Genomic DNA, 22,678 nt, shown 5'->3' with positions numbered 1-22,678 from the left:
CTATATTTGACCTACTGAAAAATAAAAGGATCGCTTATGTTTGTGCATATAGTAGGCTTATTGTATATAAAATACTATTTATAGATGTGTCCATCAAATAATTCTATTTTTACAATAATTTCCATGTTATTAGATTTTTAATTTTAAGTATAAAATAACACTATTATTCTTTTGTATTAATATCTCTGAAATTTTTAATATTCAATTATATTGTAAAGACTATACTGTTGCTTAGCTTTTTCGAGATATTAATACAAAAGTACAATAATGTTATTTTATACTTAAAATAGTTTTTTTTTTTGTTAGAGAATGTATGCAAAATTTCCAAAATAAAATTATCTATCATGGGGAAGCAACTTATGATATAATTATCTATTATAATATAAAATTAGAAAGATATTTGATCTGCCAGCGCCATTAAGCAGGGATTAAGGTATTTGAACAGAAGCTTTCTGCAGTTTGATGCTCGAGCTTCAGTAGCTGATAGGTGGACATAACTCGTTGACCATGTGACTCAAGTTAATTAAAGCCCAATTACAAATCTTGTTTCAAATATAGTCTATTTTATACAACTTATTGGTTTTAATAGTGAAGTAATTGATGATGATGATAATGATCTTTATGCATGTGAAGGTTACTAGTTCAATCCTGCCACCAGAGATTCAATCCACACTCAAATCCTAAGGCTTTTAGGTTACAAGAGTATCGAAAGCTTCGAGTCTAAAGCATTATGACCTCTTCTTAGAATCCTAGGCCGGTTCTCAAAAATGGTGTATTAATCATGGTTAGTCTGATTCATGCAGGGAACAGGCAGAGGCCAGGCCTAATCGTGCAAACTGACCGGATGTTGTATAGGCCAAAATTTTTTAGCCAACGTATGTGGAAATTGATTTGGATTATTGAACTCAATAATGTAAGGAAAACCTCTGCTCAAGTAAAGAAGACCAGATCACATTCTCCCAGGCTGTAGTATTTGTTTACATATATACTATCCATTTGGTTGTTACAGAATTGTAATCTAAATGAAGGTGCTAGCTTGACCTGCTGGTTAAACCTCTTGGTAGTTCTTATCAGCACTTCGATTCGAATCTTGTATTAGGACTCAGGAGGCCAAACATATCTATCTGAACTCTATCATAGCTAAAATTAGGACTCATGGGCTCACTGTTCACAAAATCATCAAGCAGGGCACAGTTTCTCAAAAGATTGGACTTGGTCAGTCAACTGTGGACCCATTTTGACCTTGCAAAAATTTATTCAAGAATCTGGGATCTAACTCCTCACACCTCCACCCAATCCAGAGTGATGCATCATAAATTTTGGTTTCGAAGCCAATTCAAATTGAACTAGGATCAAGCCTAAGCTAGATCTCCCTGAACCACATGCAGCCCCAACCTCAAAAAAAGAAGAGAGAAAAAAAAGAAAAAAGACCAGCGATTTTATTCACCTCAGAAGCCAGAAAGTGGTTGCCAGCTTCAAATGGCCGGCTGAGAGAGAGAGAGAGAGAGTGCGTGTGTGCGCGCGTGTGGTGTACGTACCGTTCATTCTAATAAGAAGACAAACATGTATGTCTTGACTAATTACAGAGCCCCACACGAAGGAAAGTCTCGCAAGTCCCGAGCTAAAAAAAAATATCCAGGGACAGTTCATTGACAGATGTAGCCCTCCAAGCTAACAAAGAATTAAAAATAAAAAATCTCAAGTAGATGTTGGTTGGTGCCCTTCCAATATTCTACAAACCTAAACTTGTTTCAGGAGATAGAAGAATGGAGAACAGAATAAAATGCCTACAGAAGTTTCTCTCTCTCTCAAAATCCTTGCAGTTGGAGTCCCTCAACAAAGATGATGCACCCCACAAGGGCAAGGTCAAGTTCTAGAAGCTCGACAACCTATATCTTATTATCGCAATAGTTTTCAAGCTACACTAAATCCATAAAAAAGCTCTATTAAACATGTTTGAGATCTAGTGGGTGATATAACAAATCGGCTAAAGTATCATCTAGTTCAATTCTTTAAAGTACCTAATCCCTTTGTCTAGACTAAAATGATAAGCTGTATCTTTCTCCCTTGGATGGATGTGTCCTCTATTGCACCACATGAGCAAAGGTTGCAAGAAGGTTCCAATCGTGTTGGCCAGTCCATATCTTAATTCAGCACCAAACAATTTTTAAAGTATACATCCATAGCATGCATGAAGCATATTGTTCGTAATAAAATCATGTTTACCTTTAAACTGTGAAATAAGCAATTATTGTCAGAAGAAAATTAAAAACTCCTGCATACCATTTTGGTTGCGTGGAAACTTACACAAAGTATTTAAGAAAAGAAACTCTAATCCCGTTTGGTAGACGTGCCTTGAAGCCTCAAATCTCCTTCCTATCTTTTATACTCCTCCAAATTCTTATGTCATTGCCAAAGTCAAGGGTCAGCAAAGACATTTCCCTCAAAACCAAGGAAGAAGCGGCCCTTATATTTGGTAGAGCAGTTGGCGAGTTGTGAATAATTGGCTCCCTCTTCTTTCAAGTCTTCCATCACCACCTCCTCCTCCTCCTCCTAAAGACACTTCCAACTCCATCCCTCCAACCTCCTCGCCTCTTCTGAGGTAACCATTCATTCAACACTCAACAATTAAAATCTCCCCAAAGCTAAACCAAGCAAGCACTTCCACAGCAGCATAGCCATTACTTTTACCTCTGAGATAATTAAGCGCTGTGATCGATCAGCCCTGCATGGGTGGAGCTCGCAGGCTCCATTAATTGATAGCTTCAGAATGTCTCCCAAGGAATCGAAAGCTTCTTGGAGGTGTCTTCTGACCATGTGCTGTGGGGGGGACGATGAAGGCCCATCGGTCCGGCCGAAGAAGCTCGCAGCAAAGCAGAAGTCGCTCCAGAGGCTGTCGTACTCCGACCTCAGCAACTCCACCGGCATGCTGTCTCCTGAGGACCTCTCGATATCTCTTGTTGGATCCAATCTCTATGTCTTCACGCTTGCAGAGCTGAAGGTGGCTACGCAGAGCTTCTCCACGAGCAACTTCCTCGGAGAGGGTGGGTTCGGGCCCGTCTACAAAGGGTTCGTCGACGAGAAGGTGAAACCCGGGTTGAAGGCCCAGTCGGTCGCAGTGAAGCTCCTGGACTTGGAGGGGGTGCAAGGCCACAAGGAATGGCTGGTACCAAGAACTATGAACTTGGCTTTAGCTTCGAAAGCCACAATATGTGCTTGTGGCTATTTTTTGTTCTTGTAGTACACTAAAATTGCGGATTCGATGCATAGATTTAGTTCTTGTTATATCTTACGTGATTAAAATGGCAGGCCGAGGTCATATTTCTTGGGCAATTGAGGCATCCCCACCTTGTGAAACTGATCGGTTACTGTTGCGAGGACAAGCACAGGCTCCTCGTCTATGAATTCATGGCTCGGGGCAGCTTGGAGAACCATCTCTTTAAAAGTAAGCCAACCAACCCTTTGAACATTCTCCCTCCCTCCCTCCCTCCCTCTCCCTCTCTCTGTCTCTTTGTGACTGCATACTTTGAACATTCTCGCTTCTAGTCTTTTTTTGATGGTCGTTCTCTCCCTTCTAGTCGTCATCTAGGTTTGGTAAAATTCTTGGTGAGATGTGATTCTGATGCTAATATGACATCTCAATATGCATCATTTTTCAAAAAGAAAGGTATGACATACCTTTAGTTAGTTAATTTGATCCGTTTATTTGTTCATTTTCTTGGAAGTTATAATGTTTTTATTTTATTATTTTGATAAATATGGTGAGAAAGTCGCTTCACATGTCTGAACCCAGGACCTCTTCACAGTGCATGGACTGAGAATTGGACCAATTGTAGTGCCTTTTGCGGAGTCACAGTGTTTTTGAGAGTTCAGTATTTGTCCTTTTCTTCTTTACTTTTATATATTTTAAGAAAGAGTTTTAAGCAGTCATAATGTGTAAATAGAATATATAAGTAGTCCTGTTCCATCAATTTTTGTGGGCTGGCTGCATGAATTCTATATTTCTCTTTAATTTCCAGTTAAGGCCAAACCTTATGAAATATTTCTTAAAGGTAAAAAGGTTCCTTGAAATCAATTATGGATTTGAAAAATTTTACCGGAGGCATGGGTATTGATGTGGTTTACTGAAGAAATTATTTTCTACAATGCTTGCATCACATGACTGTGTATGCCACCAATCACAATCGCTCGTTTCTATAGTCTTCGTTCATCAAGTGTGTATCTGGGTGCACCGCTATAGAAACGAGCGATTGTGATTAGTGGTGTGTACAGACAAAGAAAAGCCAATAGATTGCTAGAAACCATGTCGAGCTAATATGAGGAATAATTTTCCTACAATCATGTGTTAAGTAGGACCATATTTCTGTATGTTAAGGTGTTGATAGCGACCATGTCGAGCTAATATAAGTTTTTCTTTGGCACTATTCTTTTCATTGCATTCATCCAAGCCTTCTTCCCTCTCCTATTTCTTTTTCTCTCCATGCTTTTGAATCTGCATCCAAGGACTCATTAATACGCTAGTATAATAATAGAGCACCACCAATCATTTGCAAGAAACAATGTGAGAATTATCCCTGTCAAGTATCTGGGAGAAAAACCTCCTAAATTTTGAACTTAAAACTTCCTCCGAGATGCGACTGCATGGTTATAAGTTATAATCCTATACTACCATTATCTATTAGGAAGTTTTCTTCTGATCATTTCTCATTACCACCAAAACCAAACGCAATCAACAGTCTAACCTTCTAACCTATGGTCAAGTGGACGTGCGATGTGTTAAGAGGCAAAACCACAGTTGCACAATCACGTTAGGCTTCACAATAGTGCACAACCATCAAATGAAAGGCAAGTATCTCCTTCACTGATGTACTGCTTGTAAATAAATAGTATCGAACTTCTTCGCATATGATGGATTGAGCCAACAAGGTGTTTGTATCTTTTTAAGAGAGAATAAAGTTTCTCTTTCTTTTTTGACCAAACAAGAAAATCCTCACATCTATTGGCATTAATTATAGATCAAGTCTCTGATGATTTGGACTGAGATTGTTAGCTCTTATGTGCAGGATTTTTCGCTTCCTTACCATGGTTAACACGACTGAAGATTGCAGTCGGAGCCGCCAGAGGCCTCGCCTTTCTCCATGAAATGGAGAAGCCAGTGATATACCGAGACTTCAAAGCTTCAAACATCTTATTGGACTCGGTAATTCTCTTTCAGTATTCTCCTTTCTCTCACAAATCACAGTCTCAAGTTCTAGTGACTTTATATATATATCTATATAATTTAAATGCTCTGTTTTTTTAAGGTTGAGTGCCACAATTTGACAGGTTCATAGTATGTTCACCATATTGAATCTTTGAAAATAGGTTCTCATCCAGCTTTATTTACACCTTGAGCTATCATCCAACTAGTTAGATGTGATTTTTTCATATTTATTTTTAAACAAAAAACAAGCTTTCCACTGCCTTGAACATTCTTATCCCGAGATTGTTGTCGGGATCTGACAACAAAATTATCACTCAAAGAAAACTGATACAAGAATCAAAATATGAACAAAAAGTAGAAGAAGATGGTATGATGTCCAGACAAAGATAGAACAATTTTCACAAATGTGAGGGTAACCACTAAAATTTTGTTTTCCCATGTTTCCTTGCATATCTAACCATGACATGCATTTAGTCGAGGAAGCAACTCCAATCTGAAAGGTTATGCCGAAGGCTGGCTTGATGTTTGACTTCATATTCACTACCTTCCCGGGACCAAACAAACATATAGACTTGAGCATCCAAGCCTCATCCCTAGAACACTAATTGGCATTTATCTGCCGGGGTCCAACCACCAGTAAAAAATCTCTGGTATTGTTCATGGCTAAAAACTTCAATTGCACACCAGTCTGTGTTTTGTCAGGCTTTGCTTCATGATTCTCTTTGAAAGATAAGAAAATAGGTTCCAGTTATAGCTTAGAAACCTTAGACTGCTTCTAGTTCAAATATCCTTTTGAAGTACTCTAGCTACTCTGAAAAACCTCTGGTTCGCTAAAGGTTTAGAACTCACCATTTGAATGGCAATTTGCTTAATAAAAGCATGCTCCATTAATCCTCAGAACTCACCATTTGAATGGCAATTTGCTTAATAAAAGCATGCTCCATTAATCCTCAGGACTTTGAGAACTCACCATTTGAATGGCAATTTGCTTAATAAAAGCATGCTCCATTAATCCTCAGGACTATAAAGCAAAGCTCTCAGATTTTGGACTTGCAAAGGATGGTCCAGAAGGAGATGACACCCACGTTTCGACCCGAGTCATGGGCACGGAGGGCTATGCTGCGCCAGAATACATCATGACAGGTATGCAACAAGATGCAGCCTTCAACATGATCTACTTCCCTTCTTGCTATTAACTTTGCATGAGTTCTTAATCAATTTGCTCCGTTACTAGGCCATCTCACAGCCAAGAGCGATGTCTATAGCTTCGGAGTTGTGTTGCTTGAGCTACTGACAGGGAGGCGGTCTGTCGACAAGACTCGACCAAGCAGAGAGCAGAACCTTGTGGAATGGGCAAGGCCATGTCTAAATGATGCGCGGAAGCTAAACCGCATCATGGACCCCAGCCTTGAGGGCCAGTACTCCACCAAGTGCGCCCAGAAGGCAGCTGCTGTGGCCTACCAGTGCTTGAGCCATACCCCAAAATCCAGGCCTCAGATGTCAACCATTGTTGAGAACTTGGAGCCTCTCTTGGAAATGGAGGACATGCCAATCGGCCCTTTCATCTACACAGTATCAGCGGAGAACGGTAAAGAAGAGGACTCAGAGAAGACAGAAGTAAAAGAGAATGGACACCACCACCATGGCCACAGGCACAAGCTAAGGTCCCCCAGGTCTGGGAGTCACTCCAAGACTGTCTGAAGGGATGGAGGCCATGGGCTGTACAGAAACTCGCCAAGACACCTTCAAGAGAGTAGAGCATATATTGTGATAAAGGAACTGTGTTGTACATAGAGAACATAGATCATCTTGCCCAATATCTGTCATTCTTTTTGATATTTTGAAATGAGATATAGGGTTTGATTGAAGTGTAAGATTCTTCTAAATAAAACAATGGAATTAGTAAAGCTCTTTAACTACTGGTCTAAGAAGAACAAGGCTCCAACACATAAAATATTAGAAAATGATAACGTCATGTTAGGAACATAAATGATTGGAACCAACATCATCTGATGATATTTTCCACCAAATGCCTTTGTCCTTTACGTCCTTTACTCTGACAAACTAATAACAGAACATATTAGAGTTCTATGGTGATCATAACTGTCATCAAAACATAATGAGAAGTACCCCATCCACATGCTTATTAAACCTCACTTGAAAATTTATTTAATCATTAACACTTTTCCATCTTTTACAGCCCATGATTTTCCTTTAGTTTTTCATTGCTTAGTCACTAAATCACTCCTTATATAGAGTCAGACAAAGCACCAAAGGATACAGAACAAAATAGAACTAAAAAAAGGCTATGGCTTTTTGCCCACTTCAGCAGAAGATGTTCTAACCAAAAGAAGAGCAATATGTACTCAATTACACTCATGCTGGCAAAGGTTGATGCTTTCATATCAAGGATACTTACGCAAGTGTCGGTATAACTACATATGATAGTGTGATAGTGTAAGCATCAAATTCATCAGACACACTTTTATTTACAACAAACAAAAATTTTAGTGTTACTTGGGGAAAAAATCGGCAAGCGTTTAGCTAAGTTGGAGCTTTCATGTAAAGCTACCAAAATACACTTGCAATCATCTTTGATGTCTTCTAGCGCTTAGCATTTTGTCCAATCCTCCTGATAGCAAATTTCCGCTTGAGGCTCAAAAGCAATGACTTATGGCAATTGTATCCACAAGAAAACTCCAAAGAACTCCTTTACTGATAAATTCTTGTTGTCGTCATCACAAGACTCTATAGCATTTCCAATATTTTGGGGGACCACAATTTGGATCGACATATAAACTACAAAGTTATCATTCCAAGTGTCAAGAGAATTGCGAAACAACTCTCCTTATTTTATTGAATATTGGAAGAATATTGAATAGTGCTTATGAAGTTTCAGGAGTTGATCAAAGATATGCAATTACCCACCCCAAAATAGCTGAATCAGCCCATTTGGTATGGTGAGAAGCAATAAAATACAATTGAAGACCTTGTAAGACTCCAGCTGCAACACAAGCAAAGAAAGAATCTACCTTAAATGCACCCATAAGCAACTCAACATGAAGAGCTAACATAAGACCTCTAAGCTCAAGAAGAATAAAAGTTGTGCATGGTGACCCTAAACCATCACCATCTATACCTTTTGGTAGTATCTAACCTCATCATGGCTCTCAACATAATTCAATTTAGCCATGTTTTGTATCCTAGGAAACCTTCAAAAAAAACTGCTCTCAGCAACAGTTGATGCCCAAACATCTCAGAATGATTTTAAACACGTCATCTTCTTTTTGGCGAGACGTGCATTAGTCCTCTGTTCATCTCCAAGTTTATTCCCTCTTGGCTTCAGGTAGCATCCTCAATTAGTTTCTCAATACGCCCCATTGTATCCAATAGTCCAACTGATATAACATAGCAAAAATCTATTTGCTGAAAATTCCTATCGAACCCTATTGACATGCAATGATCAATCATCACACAAAGTCTCTAGAAGCAAACTTCACTAGATTTTCCTAGATTGTATTAATTTAATTCCTATCCATTTTCGCATTGTGATGACATGAGAGAAAAGGTATTGCTTCAAGGTAACGTTTTCTGGTGTTTGGACTTCAGGGACACTTCTATATACAGTCTTCTTTTATAGGCAAGAAATATCTTGACACAATCAAATTTTGGAGCACTGATTTAAAGCAAATTTTTCCATCCCCAATGTCATCAAATAACTCGCACGATCCACAAATAAACAACATCAAGTGACTTCCACTAACAAACTAACGATCGATACATTCATGACCAGAATAAAGTTATAAAATGATTCATCATGGCAATTGGATCAGCATCTCTTTTTTCTCATAGAAAAAACTGAAGGGAAAAGGATGAAAAAAAACAAATCTTACGTCTAATTTAGTGAGTCAAATTCTCAAAAACCTTGCGCTCAAAACGATGAGTTCGAGAAACAGATCCCTTCCTAGCTTCCTCCTCGCTGCCCCCAAGATATTAAGAATTAAATGAAATAAAAATCAGAACTTTCCAATTTACAAAGCGTCGAGAAAAAACAAATAATAAGATTACACTGACCCTGGAGCAAGAGGGGATGGCCGGTGGCATGGAGGGCGCCTCGGTGCTCGGAAGGCGACGTCTAATTCGCGACGCGAGTTGAATTAGTTGACGGATGGTATGCAAATGGGCTGTGTCCTGGGCCGGGCTACATTCCAATATTGCTTGGCCCAAAATATTGTCTTGGCCGGGCCCATTTTGCATTCCTGTAGTTGTAGATTCTTGCAACATATTGCTTGGCTTATTTTTCTGTAAGAAAAATCAGATACAATAACCATTTTTTAATGTTTAAATGCATGAGCTAGGAGATCTCCAGATTACACGATATTTACTTTTGGAAATAGTTTAGAGAGTAGGTCGCGTTCAACCTCTCGGATCATTAGTATCAAACTCTATCTTCCTGCTTTACCTGATCAGATGAAATCCAATCAGTGGGATTCCAATCCAACTTGTTCTTGCATTTACCCTAATTGAGCTTATCTGGCCGAGCTTGGACAGTCCTAAAGCTTAGCGCATTTGCAGTTCTAATTTGATGAAAAACCATACGAGACCTTATTGAAGTCGCATGTTTTTCTCTCTTTTTAGAAATGGACTTGACATTATGAATCAAAATTCTACATACACTTTGAGTTGGTTTCTTTGGCTGGACCCTGGTTCAGCTGGTGGATCGGTCCAACCATAGAGCAACATGCGCACAAATCGATAAATAGAAAAGAGCACAACACGTGTTTCCATATGTGTTGCTTTGCGGTTGGATTAGTCTATCAGCTCAAGTCCAACTAAAAATTATTCTTGCTTCTTTTCTCTGACTATGTGCGTATTGCTGATAAGTCCAACAGTGCACCTTTATCACGTTGTCTTGGATTTATGCCTATATTTAGATGTCGTTTTTATTGTGTAGTGCATTTTTTGAGTGATGACTTGCTCCAAGGCCTTGATTTGCAAGAACCGTTCACGTTTGTGCCCGTAGCAACCACCTTTATTCCTCGGTCTGAGGCCCACGTCAAAAAGCCAGAACCAACCATGCATTCGAAAGAGGCCAACTCGAAGCTCTTTACAAATGTCAGAAAGGCACGTACGCCTTTGAACAGAAGTATTCTCTTAAAAAGATTTTTGAAGTTTGAGGTCATCCTCTTTTGTCTAATGGATAAGGTATGTGGATTCAGATTAATATCAATTGATAAACTCGCTGGGAAATTCCATAAAGTTGGCATAACAATTAACGAAAGGGTTGCGTATAAGCAATTCCATAATAAAAGAGAAGCTACCAGAACTCTCTCCCCTTCAGCTTACAAACAAATAATCCAACATTACCTACACACAAGTTTCTTTTTTTCTTTTCTTTTCAGTCCATCTACCATGTATTAGCTAACCATTTATAGGAAACAGTGGTAATTTTATTTAATGATGATAACCATGGAATGTGATGATCCATGACTGAGGGGCAATCCCATGGACTCAGGAGGGCTATCCACACACATTTCCTTGTTCAGCTTCCACATGCAACTTCTATTCTATTGTATAGCTCCCAACTCTGTTTGCATTGGTCTCCCTTCTTTGCTCACAAAGAGGTATAGCATCAACTATTCTTCCTCGTATTCCCATCAACACCTGGTGGACTCCCCATGTATGTTGTCAAGAATAGCTATCACTCCAATAACGAAGGCCTGGTCGTAGCCTGGTTGCACCACCACATGGTAGAAATCCTTGTTTGCCATCATTTCCTTGAGACCCACCTAACTCAAAAAGAAGAACAAGTTACGATACTTTCTGTCTCATTGTTTGCGTTTATATACAAATTGTAGGCCTTCTGCATGGCTTGCTAATTACCTGGGCAACAACGTTGCCTCTTCGATCATTGATGGTGCAAGCCCTCTTAATGAAGGATCCCTTCACTTCAAAGCTCCAGTCCTTGTTTTTCCCGTCTGTATCATTGGAGATCTTTATAGAGTTCTTCGTCAGAAGACGTAACTTCGGCTCTCGCAAGCTAAAGACTAGCTTGCTTGGTTCTTCGTAGTCCATTAGGTAACTGTTCCATCGGTTGTGAGCACTTAGTGCTTGCACGACGCCTCCCTGGCAATTTGAAAGATCTCAGCGAACACAACGACAGTAACAAGGAGAAAGAGCCGAAGTGGATCACCTTTTTACGAATGAAAAGTATTGGAGCTCCATCTCCATCCCTTAGAATCAACTCCCCCTTGATGCCGAGGATCCCACAACCATCAACCTTGAAAACCAGATTCTGATTAGAGTTCATGACCACAAAGCCACCTCCATTCACCAAACGAGGCCGCCTCCTCACCATCAATGTAGTCTGAGAGGAAAAGCAATAGATCTTGCTCACAACTGGTACTGTTATGTTTGTCGCTCCACCCATATCTTCCTTGCCTCAAAATGAGATAAAACGACCCAGGGCCAAGGCTTATATTGAGAATTGAAGAGGTCTGGGGACGGTTTCCTCCTTGTCCAAATTGTTGGCACGCCTATAGGTGGCAAAGGAGTACCTTAACCATATACTACAGACTTGGAGATCAGGAGAAGCAAGAATCCTTCACACAAGTTTAAGAGAAAATCCCTTCTATGTAAGAAGTCAAGGAGAAATTGATGGCTCATTGAAGAGAATATTTCTACCTTCCACTGGCTTCAGCCCGAAGTAGCATCTTTGAAATTTGAATGAGGTTGCTTGAAGGTACCGAACTACCAATCACATTAAGAAAATCCTTTTAAATGGAGCCTTCATGGACCACCACACACATTTCATCACAGCAATTATTGCATAAGGATACTCCTACCATTTTAAACTTAACCGTTTTGGGCTTTGATTAGCCATAACTTATGCAAGTTCTTATTTTCAGATAAGGATTCATACCTCAATTCTCCACCTTTGATTGCTCTCCAGATTTTTTTGGTTAACCTCATAGAAATTATTCCAATAGCAAAGCTTGAATATGCATCAATGATTTCTTAACAAAACTCAACACAAGACTAAAGTTTCATCAATTAGTTACCAAATTTAATACTAAGACTTAGAAAGCTTCCACATCACAAAGGCATCAAAAAGGCGGCTAGTTTGTACAAAGCCACAGAATATTGCATCCATGTCCCAATTTACAGATATACGATACTTGCCAGCTTTATTCATCTCTTTCATAAAACAAAAACGAGCTAAATTTACAGGATTGAATTCACACTTGCTAGACCCACAGCTGACTTGGTTGGAGATCTGGTATTGTTAATTTAAACCCAAACCCATAAATTTATATCTTAGACACGAGTTAAGTCCAAATGGATCAGTATCTAAGGGCATTTTAATCCAAAAGTTCAAGCCTGCTAACATTTTTTTGATGAACATCATGCCAAACATTTTATTTGGGTAGCCTTGGATTTGCCTACCCACAGAGGGCAGGGATTATCAACCAAATACTTAGAGAGAGAGAGAGAGGATGAGTCCACCTAACAGTCAAACAGTCCTAATGGATGAGATTAGACCACTTGATAACATGTCTTTGCTTGTAATACACCCACTTTAGTTAATGCATAAGAAGAGAAGGTTTTGAGCCCTTTCTTTACATAATGAAACATCCAAAGAGTGGTTCTAATAACATTTCCTGTTCATAAGCGTAATAGTTTTACACAGTACAAGAACCTGATTAAAAACACATGGTCTTAAAAAGGAGAGGTTCTAAAGATAATATCAGCATTTTAAATCAGAAGACAGCTCATAAGGTACACATCATAGTATACTAAAGCTCAAAAAAGTTACCCACCAGAATGCTCCAGTTAATGGAACTAATCAACCATGGTAAACTAAGGGATTATATGGTGATAAGATTTGCTCGCATCCTCACATTATAGAATTCTTAAGGAAAAAAATGATGGTATGCAGGAGAGATAAACAGGTGGCCTTCGAAGCTCCTGATCAATTTTTTTCAAATAAAACATTTCATAGAAAGGTGTTTTATCTTATCCCTGAATTTTAAGAATGATAAATTTAATAATCTCTCATGCAATTTAAAATCCTTGTTAACTAATCACCCCTTTTCATCTCTTTTCCTCGGTGTATACATTATCGCTTCATGACAAAATGCGACATCGAAAATAAACCCTAAATATTGCTTAGCTCGAATTTAATATGCCTATAGTGCAACCTCTAACAAGCTTTGCTGGATAATTAGATGGTTCTTTTCTGTTCCAAACCTTATTTCAGAGATGAGCATCAGATAGCTGGCCTCAGGTTTTGGGTCACCATTCCCATGGGCATTTTCATTTGCCCATGATAAACAATAACACTATGCCACTGGAATCTTATTTTGGAAACGTAGTAACTGAGTATTATGATGCAGGGGTAGGTCATAACAAAATTGGGGCACCAAATGCAAATTCCACATTCCTTGAATCACGAAACCTGCAAAATGGTGTGTTATTTTGACCTGATTTTGTCGATAGAGATCAAGAATATATTTCATTGCATATCTCAATATCCTCTGAAGGCAGCCTATTTCCCCCATTGCAAGCTTACAGTGAGATGGTAATTAGTATCTGGCACAAGTAATGGAGGTATGTCAGTGTGGACGCATGGACTTGTTTGGGAATCATATGATGTTGGCAGTCTATTTATGTGAAATCTTCTGATGGTTCTAAAGACCAAAGATATAAAGGGAGGAGTTGGGAAGAAGTTGGAGGAATAGGAGAAAGCCATGCTCCTGCAAGTCCAAGAGTTTTCGGGTACCAAAAATGAGTCTGATTAATGGAGTCGGCATTCTGCATTGCCTGGAATTCATCAATTTGGATGAATGATGACCAGTCTCAAGCAGTGTCCGTAATCTGCAGGCCAACTTTTTGCACGCAGCCAAATTCGGCATTCAGAATCTACGAACAAACTTGCTCCAGACAGCCATTATACATTGTTTTTTCACACCGAAATTAGCTGCTAAACGCAAACCTCATTATATAACTAAACTTCATCAGGAATAAAATTAAAAATGCATATTTTCTTTCTTGTCTCCCCGGTCTGGCAATCATAGCCCTCTGCATAGTAACTAGAGGTTCAAATATTTGGATCTAGTTATTATATTGAGGGTAAATCCCTTCTTTCCCCTGAAAAATATGCAATCCACATCCTTAAAGATCAGTATAGTGCAAAAAAATTAATCTCATGGGCAATGAAAACAACAATTATAATAATAGACAATTCACTTAAATTGGCTTTTCTGCTTGACATGCAGTCCACCTACTTGTAGATGAGAATTTTAATTAGTAAGAAACAGTAGCCCACAGTCACAGTTATCTTCATTTGGTGACCTATATAAATTTAAGCAAGTCCATTATAGACAACCCAGCAGTAATACAAATAAAAAAAGGGAACTTGTCAGTTTCTGATACTCATCACTATATGTTTTTCCAGATAGCTTAAAATAAATATGAGCCCACCATGATTGCAGTTGTATTCAACTCCACTGAGCTATCAGTTTCAATGCTTTCAATGCTTTCCAGCAATGCCTGATACTTCACATCGATGCTCTTTGTAAAGCAACCAAAAGAAACACCATGATATAGAGCAGGATTCAATGGTAATGGCAAATGAAGCAGAACCATCTCTATTGCATCACTCTCTTCAAACGGAGATTAGGCAGAATCTTTGAACAGTCACTGTGAGGAAATAAAAGATCAACTGATTTGTCTCATCTTTCAAGTGTAGGCAACAGGACTCCGCAGATATTCATCGGCTCAAGTTATCTCATATATTAAATAGTTTAGTAATCACAAAATGCCCTTCACCATCTACTACTTGGTCTGCATATATTAGTCTAAGCATTAATCATGCTCCAACTTACTAAGCACCCATTATAATTTTCAAACCCAAAATAAATGCAGTCATAACTTACTAAGCACCCATTACAATTTCCAAATCCAAAATAAATGCCATCACAACTTACTAAGCACCCATTATAATTTCCAACCCAAAATAAATGCAAACACAACTTACTAGGGTGGATAGTTGGGCCTCTTGACAATGACTTGAATGTGTTGGATGGTGCAGCCTAAGGAGCAAAGGAAAGCAATGTACTCATCAGTCATGAATCATGATGTTATAGATGAGGCCAAGGGAGGGAGCCTTCTCAGGATCCACATGACTAGTTTTGCCGCTCAAAATCTAACTTGATGGGTGGATGAGCCGCTCTGCTCGATTGAGTTGAAAGGGCGTACGATGTTGGAGTTGTTCTACAACCATAGAAAACAATCAGGCGGTCACTGGAATGTGTCTGGCTGGGGACCCTCCGATACTTAAGTTAGGCAAAATTTCGAAAGAAAAAAAGGAGAGGTGAAAAAGATATAGCAATATGAGAGTATGACATTCGGATTTTTCTTTATATCCGAAGATTCTCCATGTCTGATATTTATAAAGAAGAGGATGCGAATCTGCGTGATTAGGATCGCGCGATTTACGAATGAGCAGTTGAGTTCTTTCCATATCCGCTGATCTACCAACACCAAAGGCAAAGGGGGTGGCTAGTGAGCCGCTAGCAGCATCTTGGAGAGGGAATTTGGTGTTGTCAATGGTGTAGGTCGTGGTCATGAGAGGAGACTTGATGGCAGCCGAACTCCAGTCTATAGTCTTACAACCCCACCAATGAGTGGGCATGGCATAGTTGATGTTACTAAAGGTAAAGAGAAAAACTTTCCATGAAGAAATGTACATATCCTTTAGAAGACTAGAAGGACAATAACATTTTTCTTCAGACGATGATGAAGTGAGGACTTAAAAGTTTAACAGATCAAAGGTTGCAAGGTTCTTGATATTTACAATTGCTAGCGTCTGAAGTTGGTATTGCCTAATGTATGTCAGAGCCGTATTGTCAAAAGAATAACAAATCCATTACAAGCAAAGGCATTGGAACAGAAGTTAAAAAGTAATTGGAATATTTTCACACTCAAAGATAACATAACACTAGTTTTCAATTGGGTTTCTAACAAAGATGAGAAAATTCCAAGATACCAAAAGCTCTAGGTTATGAGCGAGGATGGGGTCTTCAGGGTGCACAGCGAGTAGCGTGTGAAAGATGAGATGAGAGGGAAGTGTGGAGGGGAATAACTGAGGAAGGCTTGCTGGGTGGGAAAGCTTGACACAGAGAAAGGAGAGTGAGGTTGTGGAAGGGAAGAAAGCAAACGGTCCTCCAGAGTCCCTTTGCCTCTTTGTGGGGAAGAGAGCAAAGGTGATGCTTCTTCTCTCAGTTTTCTTCTGGTCTGCTCTGCCCTGCCTCGTAGGGAGACTGGAGCAGCGTCAGGGAGGAGAATTGAATTTTTGAATTGTAACGGATAGAAAATTGTACCCAAAAAAAAGGGATAGAAAAAGAAGGCAGCAGGATTGGCCTGCGTCAGACCGATGCCAAGTTGAAGACCGAGGAATGAGAGGTTGAGAGTTGAGAGCCATGGAGTTTGGTTTCTTTATCAAAATGCCAGCGAATTGAACGCTGCATTGTTCGGTCTTCAGAATTCAGGTAGCAAAGAAGCCTTACAACCTGGATTTGCTGGTAATCCAAAAAAACCTTGGACTCCATTTAAAATTACAAACTTAGTCACATACTAAGGGTTGTATATTGGTCGTACTTTATCCACATAAACAATCAAATATGAATGCTTTATAACTTCTCTACAAAATTTATTTCTTTATCTTTAGTTCAGTGTTTTTGCATATTAAATTTCTTATTTTTATTTGAGAGAGAGAACGAGTGAGGGGGATCCACCTTTATTATAATTATATGTGCAAATTTTTGAAGATGCAACGCTCAAGCCCCCCTCAAAAGAAAAGGAAAAAAAAAAAAAACAAGATGTAACACTCAAGAATGAAAACCAGAACTTTTGGTCTCCTAATAAAGGAATTTGCATAAGGCTCAGGTTTGCTTCCTCCAATCCCAGAGTTTCCTCTTATGCGGCAACACATAGAATACCAGATTTCGTTCTCTCTCTTTTTTTTGAACAAATTGATTAATTATACTAGGTCATTAACAATTTTCCTTAGGTAATGAAGAAAACTTGGTTTATAACATAGTGGTATTTTGTGGGATTCCTATTTAACCAAATCTAACTCAATTAACGTGACACAGTCCTACTCTGTATAAATTTATCTTACGATGGGATTGGATTGGGTTAGATTAGAGTAGCTCGGGAGATCAAGTTGGGTTGGGTTCAGTTTGCTATTAACCCGACTCATTATTACTTAACCTAAAGAACCTGAGTTACGCCCCTAAGAGGAATTGGAAATTAGATGCTAATTCTTTATTATGACTAATATCAAATTTAAATGAAAAAGAATAGAATAGTGATTAGTGAAACATTTTTGTAAGAAAATTATTTTATTTTGTTCCAATATTTTTTGTTGGAGTGGTTCTTCCGGACAGGTTAAGACCGGTTCGACCGGGACGAGTTGAGTCCATTGGCCACGGAGCCAACTCATACTAGCATCCAAGTCACGGATCAACCCGTCCCGCCTCCATGACAAAAGAAATCCCTTATACGGACACCCACTTGGTCGCTACGCCGTCTAGGGTTTCGTCTTCGCCTCTTCGTTCCGCTTCGAATCGCCCATCTGGCCTCGCCCAAGCTCTGGAGGTACGCCTTCCATCTCCAATTGCTACCTCTCTCTCTCTCTCTCTCGGTTAGATCAATCTAATCTAAACCTTGTTCAAATGTTTCGATTTTATCTTCTTCAGTTATGACCTTGATTGTCGTTGCCTCTTTATGGATTGATCTATTGAGCTACGAGTTTTGTGCTGAATCCGTTATTGTCTGGATCAAATTGATCGCTTCCGACTATCAAAAGTAGCATTTTTCAATCGAAAACTCAAATCTTTGGATAAAAGCATCTGGATAGATGATGTTTCTTCATAAAAAGTTCGGCTCTTTACTGGCTAGGTTAACATCAATGACCAAAGATTCTATACTTTTGTGCATCTCTATCCCATTCGGTTCTTAATATCGGCCTGTTATTGTTATTTTTCTGTTATTCCGGCCAATTTATTAAACATTATCTGTGGGCTTCTGCAATGCATAAGAAAATAGGATTCCTCCTTGGAATTATAAGAGGCAATGGTTAATTATGCGCTGATTGAGCTAGGCAGTGATGGCGCGAAATCATGGCAAATCGGCTTTTCGGCACTTAAATTCCCTCTGAACTGATTGCATGGGTGACCAAGTTTCCCAAGCACAAGGGAGATTTCAGAACAGAAGTGGATGCGGGGATGCCATTATTCGATCAATTTTCGAGTGGAGAAGGGGGCTGGTTTAAATCTCCCATTACGGTGTTTCTAGAGATATGAAGTGTTTAGACTTCTGTATAGTGTGCTTACCCATTGACATGCACAATCGAGATGTGGATTTGATTTAACTTTCAAAACCTGTGTCCCAGTTTCGTTCATCCTTTCATAGATTCTGTTGATTGTTTTGTATGGCTTGGCTAGATCGGTTGGTTTGAACATTGCAGTCTTAAGCAGGGCCTAAGGAATTTTTATGGATCTTAAAAACATTTTTGAAAGACATCAATCTGTGTATGATTTAAGCAGGAAACTATTAGAGCTAGAATATCCTTTTCTTTTCCTTAGCTCTTCTAGAGGAAAACCTGGAGGAACTGTTGTGGTCGGTGGGCAAGGGATAGTGATAAACCTAACAGAGAAATCGATGCTTGGATGGGAGATAATGTAGTAAGATGAGGTGCCAGACATCCTGATGCTTGCTGTTTGTTGTCAATTGGGCCTTCCCCTATTGGCTTTGGCCTCAATCTCTCTACGGGCTTTGAAGTTTTGTGGGCCTTAGTTTTGCTGAATATTAGTTGGCACTTGTGAGTTATTGAAAGTATTGTTTTTTGTTCCTGTCCCTTTATCTTTGCTCTTAAAAAACACTAAATTAGTGGACAAGTCAGAAAAATCATACAGAACAGAATTAGTGCCTAGTTAGGAAAACCAGTAACTTTATTGGCCTCAACCCTGTTTCATGTGGATCTCTTTGTGGGTTATTCATAAGTTTAGCACTGACTCTTTATGTTTTTGTGATATATGCAATCTTGAATAAAGCATGATATTATAATTGACCTAGCCCATTAAACATTTTTTTTATTATCCAATACCAAACCATCAATCAAGAATCTGAAAATTATCCCCTTGTTCCCATATCCTTGTCGTAGTACATGGCGGAGTAATTGTCCTTCTTTCCTTGTTTCATTCAACCTCTTTCAATGAAGAAATAAGGATAATATGGATTGGTTCAAGGCGGTTCAGAACCTTGCATGCCTCAAAAGGGCTTCAAAATGGTTTCATGTCTAGATTATTGACTTGGACACAGTCCAATTATGATGTGCTTGGTTTGGTGGGGGGCCACCTTATTTTTAATGAGCCGGCCTTGAAATTCTTAACTCTTTTGGTCTTGTTAGTGGGGTTGAGTTGAGCTGTTTATTAAACTACAGCCAACCTGATCTGAGGAGGTCCTGTTTTGGGACTGAAATATCGCCCACTAGTCAAAGTTTAGTTAGGCCCAAATTGGGCCTGCCTTGATTGACCACTAGGCAGCTGCAATTTTTTCAACTGTAATTTTAATCTGCTTATGATGTAGTGTGGTTTTATAATATTTGTCAATAAAAAATCTTGATTAACACTAGCGATTTTTGTATTTATGTCCTTTTTCTGTATGATGTGTTGTTTAGTCATAATTGTGTTTAAATCTGCTGGACAACTACTTCTGCTGTCATCTGCAGCCATGTATGATAATCTGGGCAATCAGGCTGGGATGCAGAGACCTCCATTAAATCCTCAACCAAACCCATTTGGCAATGCATTCTATGGGGCTGGATCTGGACTTATCCGAGGTGGCCTGGGGGCATATGGAGAAAAATTCTTGGGCTCGAGCTCTGAATTCATGCAAAGCAATGTATGGAATATGCAAACAGAGAATTCACATTAGTACAATGCATTGTAAATAAGTTGATAGCCTCTCTTTTGCCTTCGGAGTTATTTGTAGGCACTATAAACAATGCAACATGCCATTATATTTTCTAACTTTTGGCCTCAAATGTAACAGATTAGCAAGTATTTCTCCAATCCTCAGTATTATTTTCAAGTGAATGACCAGTATGTGAGGAATAAGTTGAAAGTGGTCCTATTTCCATTCCTGCACAGGGTAAACTCACTATTCTCTTCATTACTGTCGCTTTCCTAATTGATTGCTTCTCTTTCTTCTTAACAAGCTTACAAAAGTAATTTCTGTTTTTGCTATGTTCTGTTTCATCCAGGGTCATTGGACCAGGATAACTGAGCCAGTTGGAGGTAGGCTTTCATATAAACCTCCAATTTATGATATAAATGCCCCAGATCTATACATCCCTTTCATGGCCTTTGGTACCTATATTATTCTTGCGGGCTTCTCATTCGGTCTTATGGGAAAGTAAGTCGTGTATTCTGGCATTGCCTTGCATCTTCAAGCAACAGCAGTGGCTGATCGTAGTTAAATCTCTTGCAGGTTCAGTCCAGAAGCTTTGAGTTTACAGTTCACGAGGGGATTGGCTGGGTGGTTTATGCAGGTTGCCCTCCTAAAAGGTTTGCTATATTCATTAGGTGGTGGGGAGGCCCCGCTTCTTGATATTGTGGCATACGGTGGCTATGCTTTCACAGGATTGTCCTTGGCTATGCTCGCAAGGATCTTATGGAGTTACTCATATTATTTTCTGATGCCATGGGTGAGCATGTGCATGGGGGTGTTTTTAGTGAAGACCATGAAGAGGGTTATCTTCACAGAGATGAGGAGCTACGAGAAGCGCTCGAGCAGGCAACACTATCTACTACTTTTCATGGCCATTGCTCAATTCCCGTTGTTCTTCTGGCTTGGCAATTTTGGAATGTGACATGTTTGTATTGACCTCTTCGTTCAGATGATCTGTAATAATAATCCTCTCTCTCTCTCTCTCTCTCTGTTTGTGTATGTGTCGTGTCCTGTTAGATTATTGTAGATAATCATAGTGTACATGCAGGTAGATGTTGCTAATGAAAGATCGGGCTATAACTGAGTCCATTGCGTGTTGTATTCTCTAATGTAATTGTTTTCTAGCTTGTCCATTGCCTTAATAGCAGGTTCAAATTTGGGATTTGGAAAAGAAATCTTTTGATATGTTCTGGGTATTGCATTATGTGTAAATGAATGCTGATTTAATTAAATGGACAGTTGTCTATATAAGGGCTAGTATCTCCCAGCAAAGTGTTCAATAAAGTGGCTGTTTAAGATGATTGAAGATAAATGCTACTCCAGCATTTACAACTATCTCGTGTTCTGGGTCTAGCATTTTGAAATTGTCCTTTCTGGTATGTAGCAAAAAAAAAAAAAATGTCCCTTCTGGTTGCTGCTGCAGAGTGATGGCATGGATGAAAAACATACTAGATTCTGAATTCAGAGATTGGATTCATGCAAATCCCTTTTCACCAAAAGAAGGAAAATATGCTATAATCTGTATCACCATGGAATTGAATTCTAGTGGCAGTGTGGTCTGAGGTAATCTAGTTCAAGTTACGAAGAACTCATGGTGTCTGTGAGAACTTCTACGTTCTTTACATTTTTGATTTTACTTGTTATGCACCTCCAATTGGTGTTTTGGTCTCAAATTTGTTAAAAGCGTGCTAGAGTTTTATGTTATGGCAGGTGTGATTTTGTTGGAGGTTATTGTAAAATTTTTTAGAAGAAAAGAGAACTCATCAAGATCCCGGTGACCTTTGGTTACGATTCGTTACGATTGATTTTAAAGTATTTAACAATCCAATGAAATAGCGAGGTAAACCTAAACACTGTAGAAGATTTAAGCCATTTAAGGAGAACGATCAAATATGCTCTAGTTAATGGAGGATGGATTTCAACATCTATAACTTCAATATCAGAGATAATGATAATTATCACAGCTTTATTAAAGGAACCATCAATATAAGGGCTCCTTTTTTCCCATCAGAATGGTTGTTTGGCCAGCCTCTTTCTCCTCTTTTTTCATGCTTTCTTTGCCTCATCTTGGGTCAGAAGAATACAAAGATGAAGATAGCCGTAGACAAAGGGAGAAGTTAGTATTTAATTGTATAGATAGTCCTGCAAACCTCCACCCCAAGGTGTTCATAGGCCTGATCGATCCAATATACGCCCATTAGCTACTGGACCAGCTGGCCTATCTCTCTGTGTCTCTCTCTCTCTCTCAAGATTGGTTAAAAAACGTGCAAAGGCCATCGGGGTAATGTAACTTGGGTGTTAGGATCAGTCTAAACGAGTCCATCTTGTCTAATTAAAAAAGCAACATTAAACAAATTTATTAACCTTACTAAATCCATTCTTGTTTTGTTATCATCCTGTATGAATGGTTTGATTTCGATTTAAAATTATTAGAAACAATGCTCCTTCGTGTCAACC

The 22,678-nt window shown here is 39.0% G+C and overlaps 3 protein-coding genes and 1 long non-coding RNA gene across 4 annotated transcripts; 2 read left to right on the top strand and 2 right to left on the bottom strand.

Annotated features, from left to right (window-relative positions):
* Positions 1–2,370: 2,370 nt before the first annotated feature.
* Positions 2,371–7,071, top strand: LOC103716300 (serine/threonine-protein kinase RIPK-like). The gene is made up of 5 exons (XM_017845009.5): positions 2,371–3,166; positions 3,310–3,445; positions 5,064–5,200; positions 6,223–6,346; positions 6,438–7,071. The coding sequence occupies exons 1-5, from the start codon at positions 2,771–2,773 to the stop codon at positions 6,902–6,904; spliced, it is 1,260 nt and encodes a 419-aa protein (XP_017700498.4). The 5' UTR covers positions 2,371–2,770; the 3' UTR covers positions 6,905–7,071.
* Positions 7,072–7,402: 331 nt separating this feature from the next.
* On the bottom strand, positions 7,403–9,466 carry LOC108511618 (uncharacterized). The gene is made up of 2 exons (XR_001879958.5): positions 9,278–9,466; positions 7,403–9,182 (listed from the first exon to the last, which is right to left on the bottom strand). It is a non-coding gene; the product is annotated as an uncharacterized LOC108511618 (long non-coding RNA).
* Positions 9,467–10,040: 574 nt separating this feature from the next.
* On the bottom strand, positions 10,041–12,244 carry LOC103716302 (protein LURP-one-related 6-like). Its single transcript, XM_008804243.5, has 3 exons — positions 11,397–12,244; positions 11,087–11,329; positions 10,041–10,992 (listed from the first exon to the last, which is right to left on the bottom strand). The coding sequence occupies exons 1-3, from the start codon at positions 11,631–11,633 to the stop codon at positions 10,861–10,863; spliced, it is 612 nt and encodes a 203-aa protein (XP_008802465.3). The 5' UTR covers positions 11,634–12,244; the 3' UTR covers positions 10,041–10,860.
* A 5,488-nt stretch (positions 12,245–17,732) lies between these two features.
* LOC103716303 (uncharacterized) lies at positions 17,733–21,396 on the top strand. Its single transcript, XM_039134354.2, has 5 exons — positions 17,733–17,866; positions 20,001–20,173; positions 20,324–20,422; positions 20,535–20,686; positions 20,762–21,396. Exons 2-5 carry the CDS (start codon positions 20,003–20,005, stop codon positions 21,141–21,143), a joined length of 804 nt encoding a protein of 267 aa, XP_038990282.1. The 5' UTR covers positions 17,733–17,866; positions 20,001–20,002; the 3' UTR covers positions 21,144–21,396.
* The last annotated feature ends 1,282 nt before the right edge of the window (positions 21,397–22,678 follow it).

This window comes from Phoenix dactylifera, chromosome 15 (genome assembly GCF_051530095.1).
Source record: "Phoenix dactylifera cultivar Ajwa chromosome 15, Ajwa_hap1_PhDact_Kaust_v1.1, whole genome shotgun sequence".
NCBI classification, from domain to species: Eukaryota; Viridiplantae; Streptophyta; class Magnoliopsida; order Arecales; family Arecaceae; genus Phoenix; species Phoenix dactylifera.
This window is presented reverse-complemented; position numbering and strand designations above follow the sequence as displayed.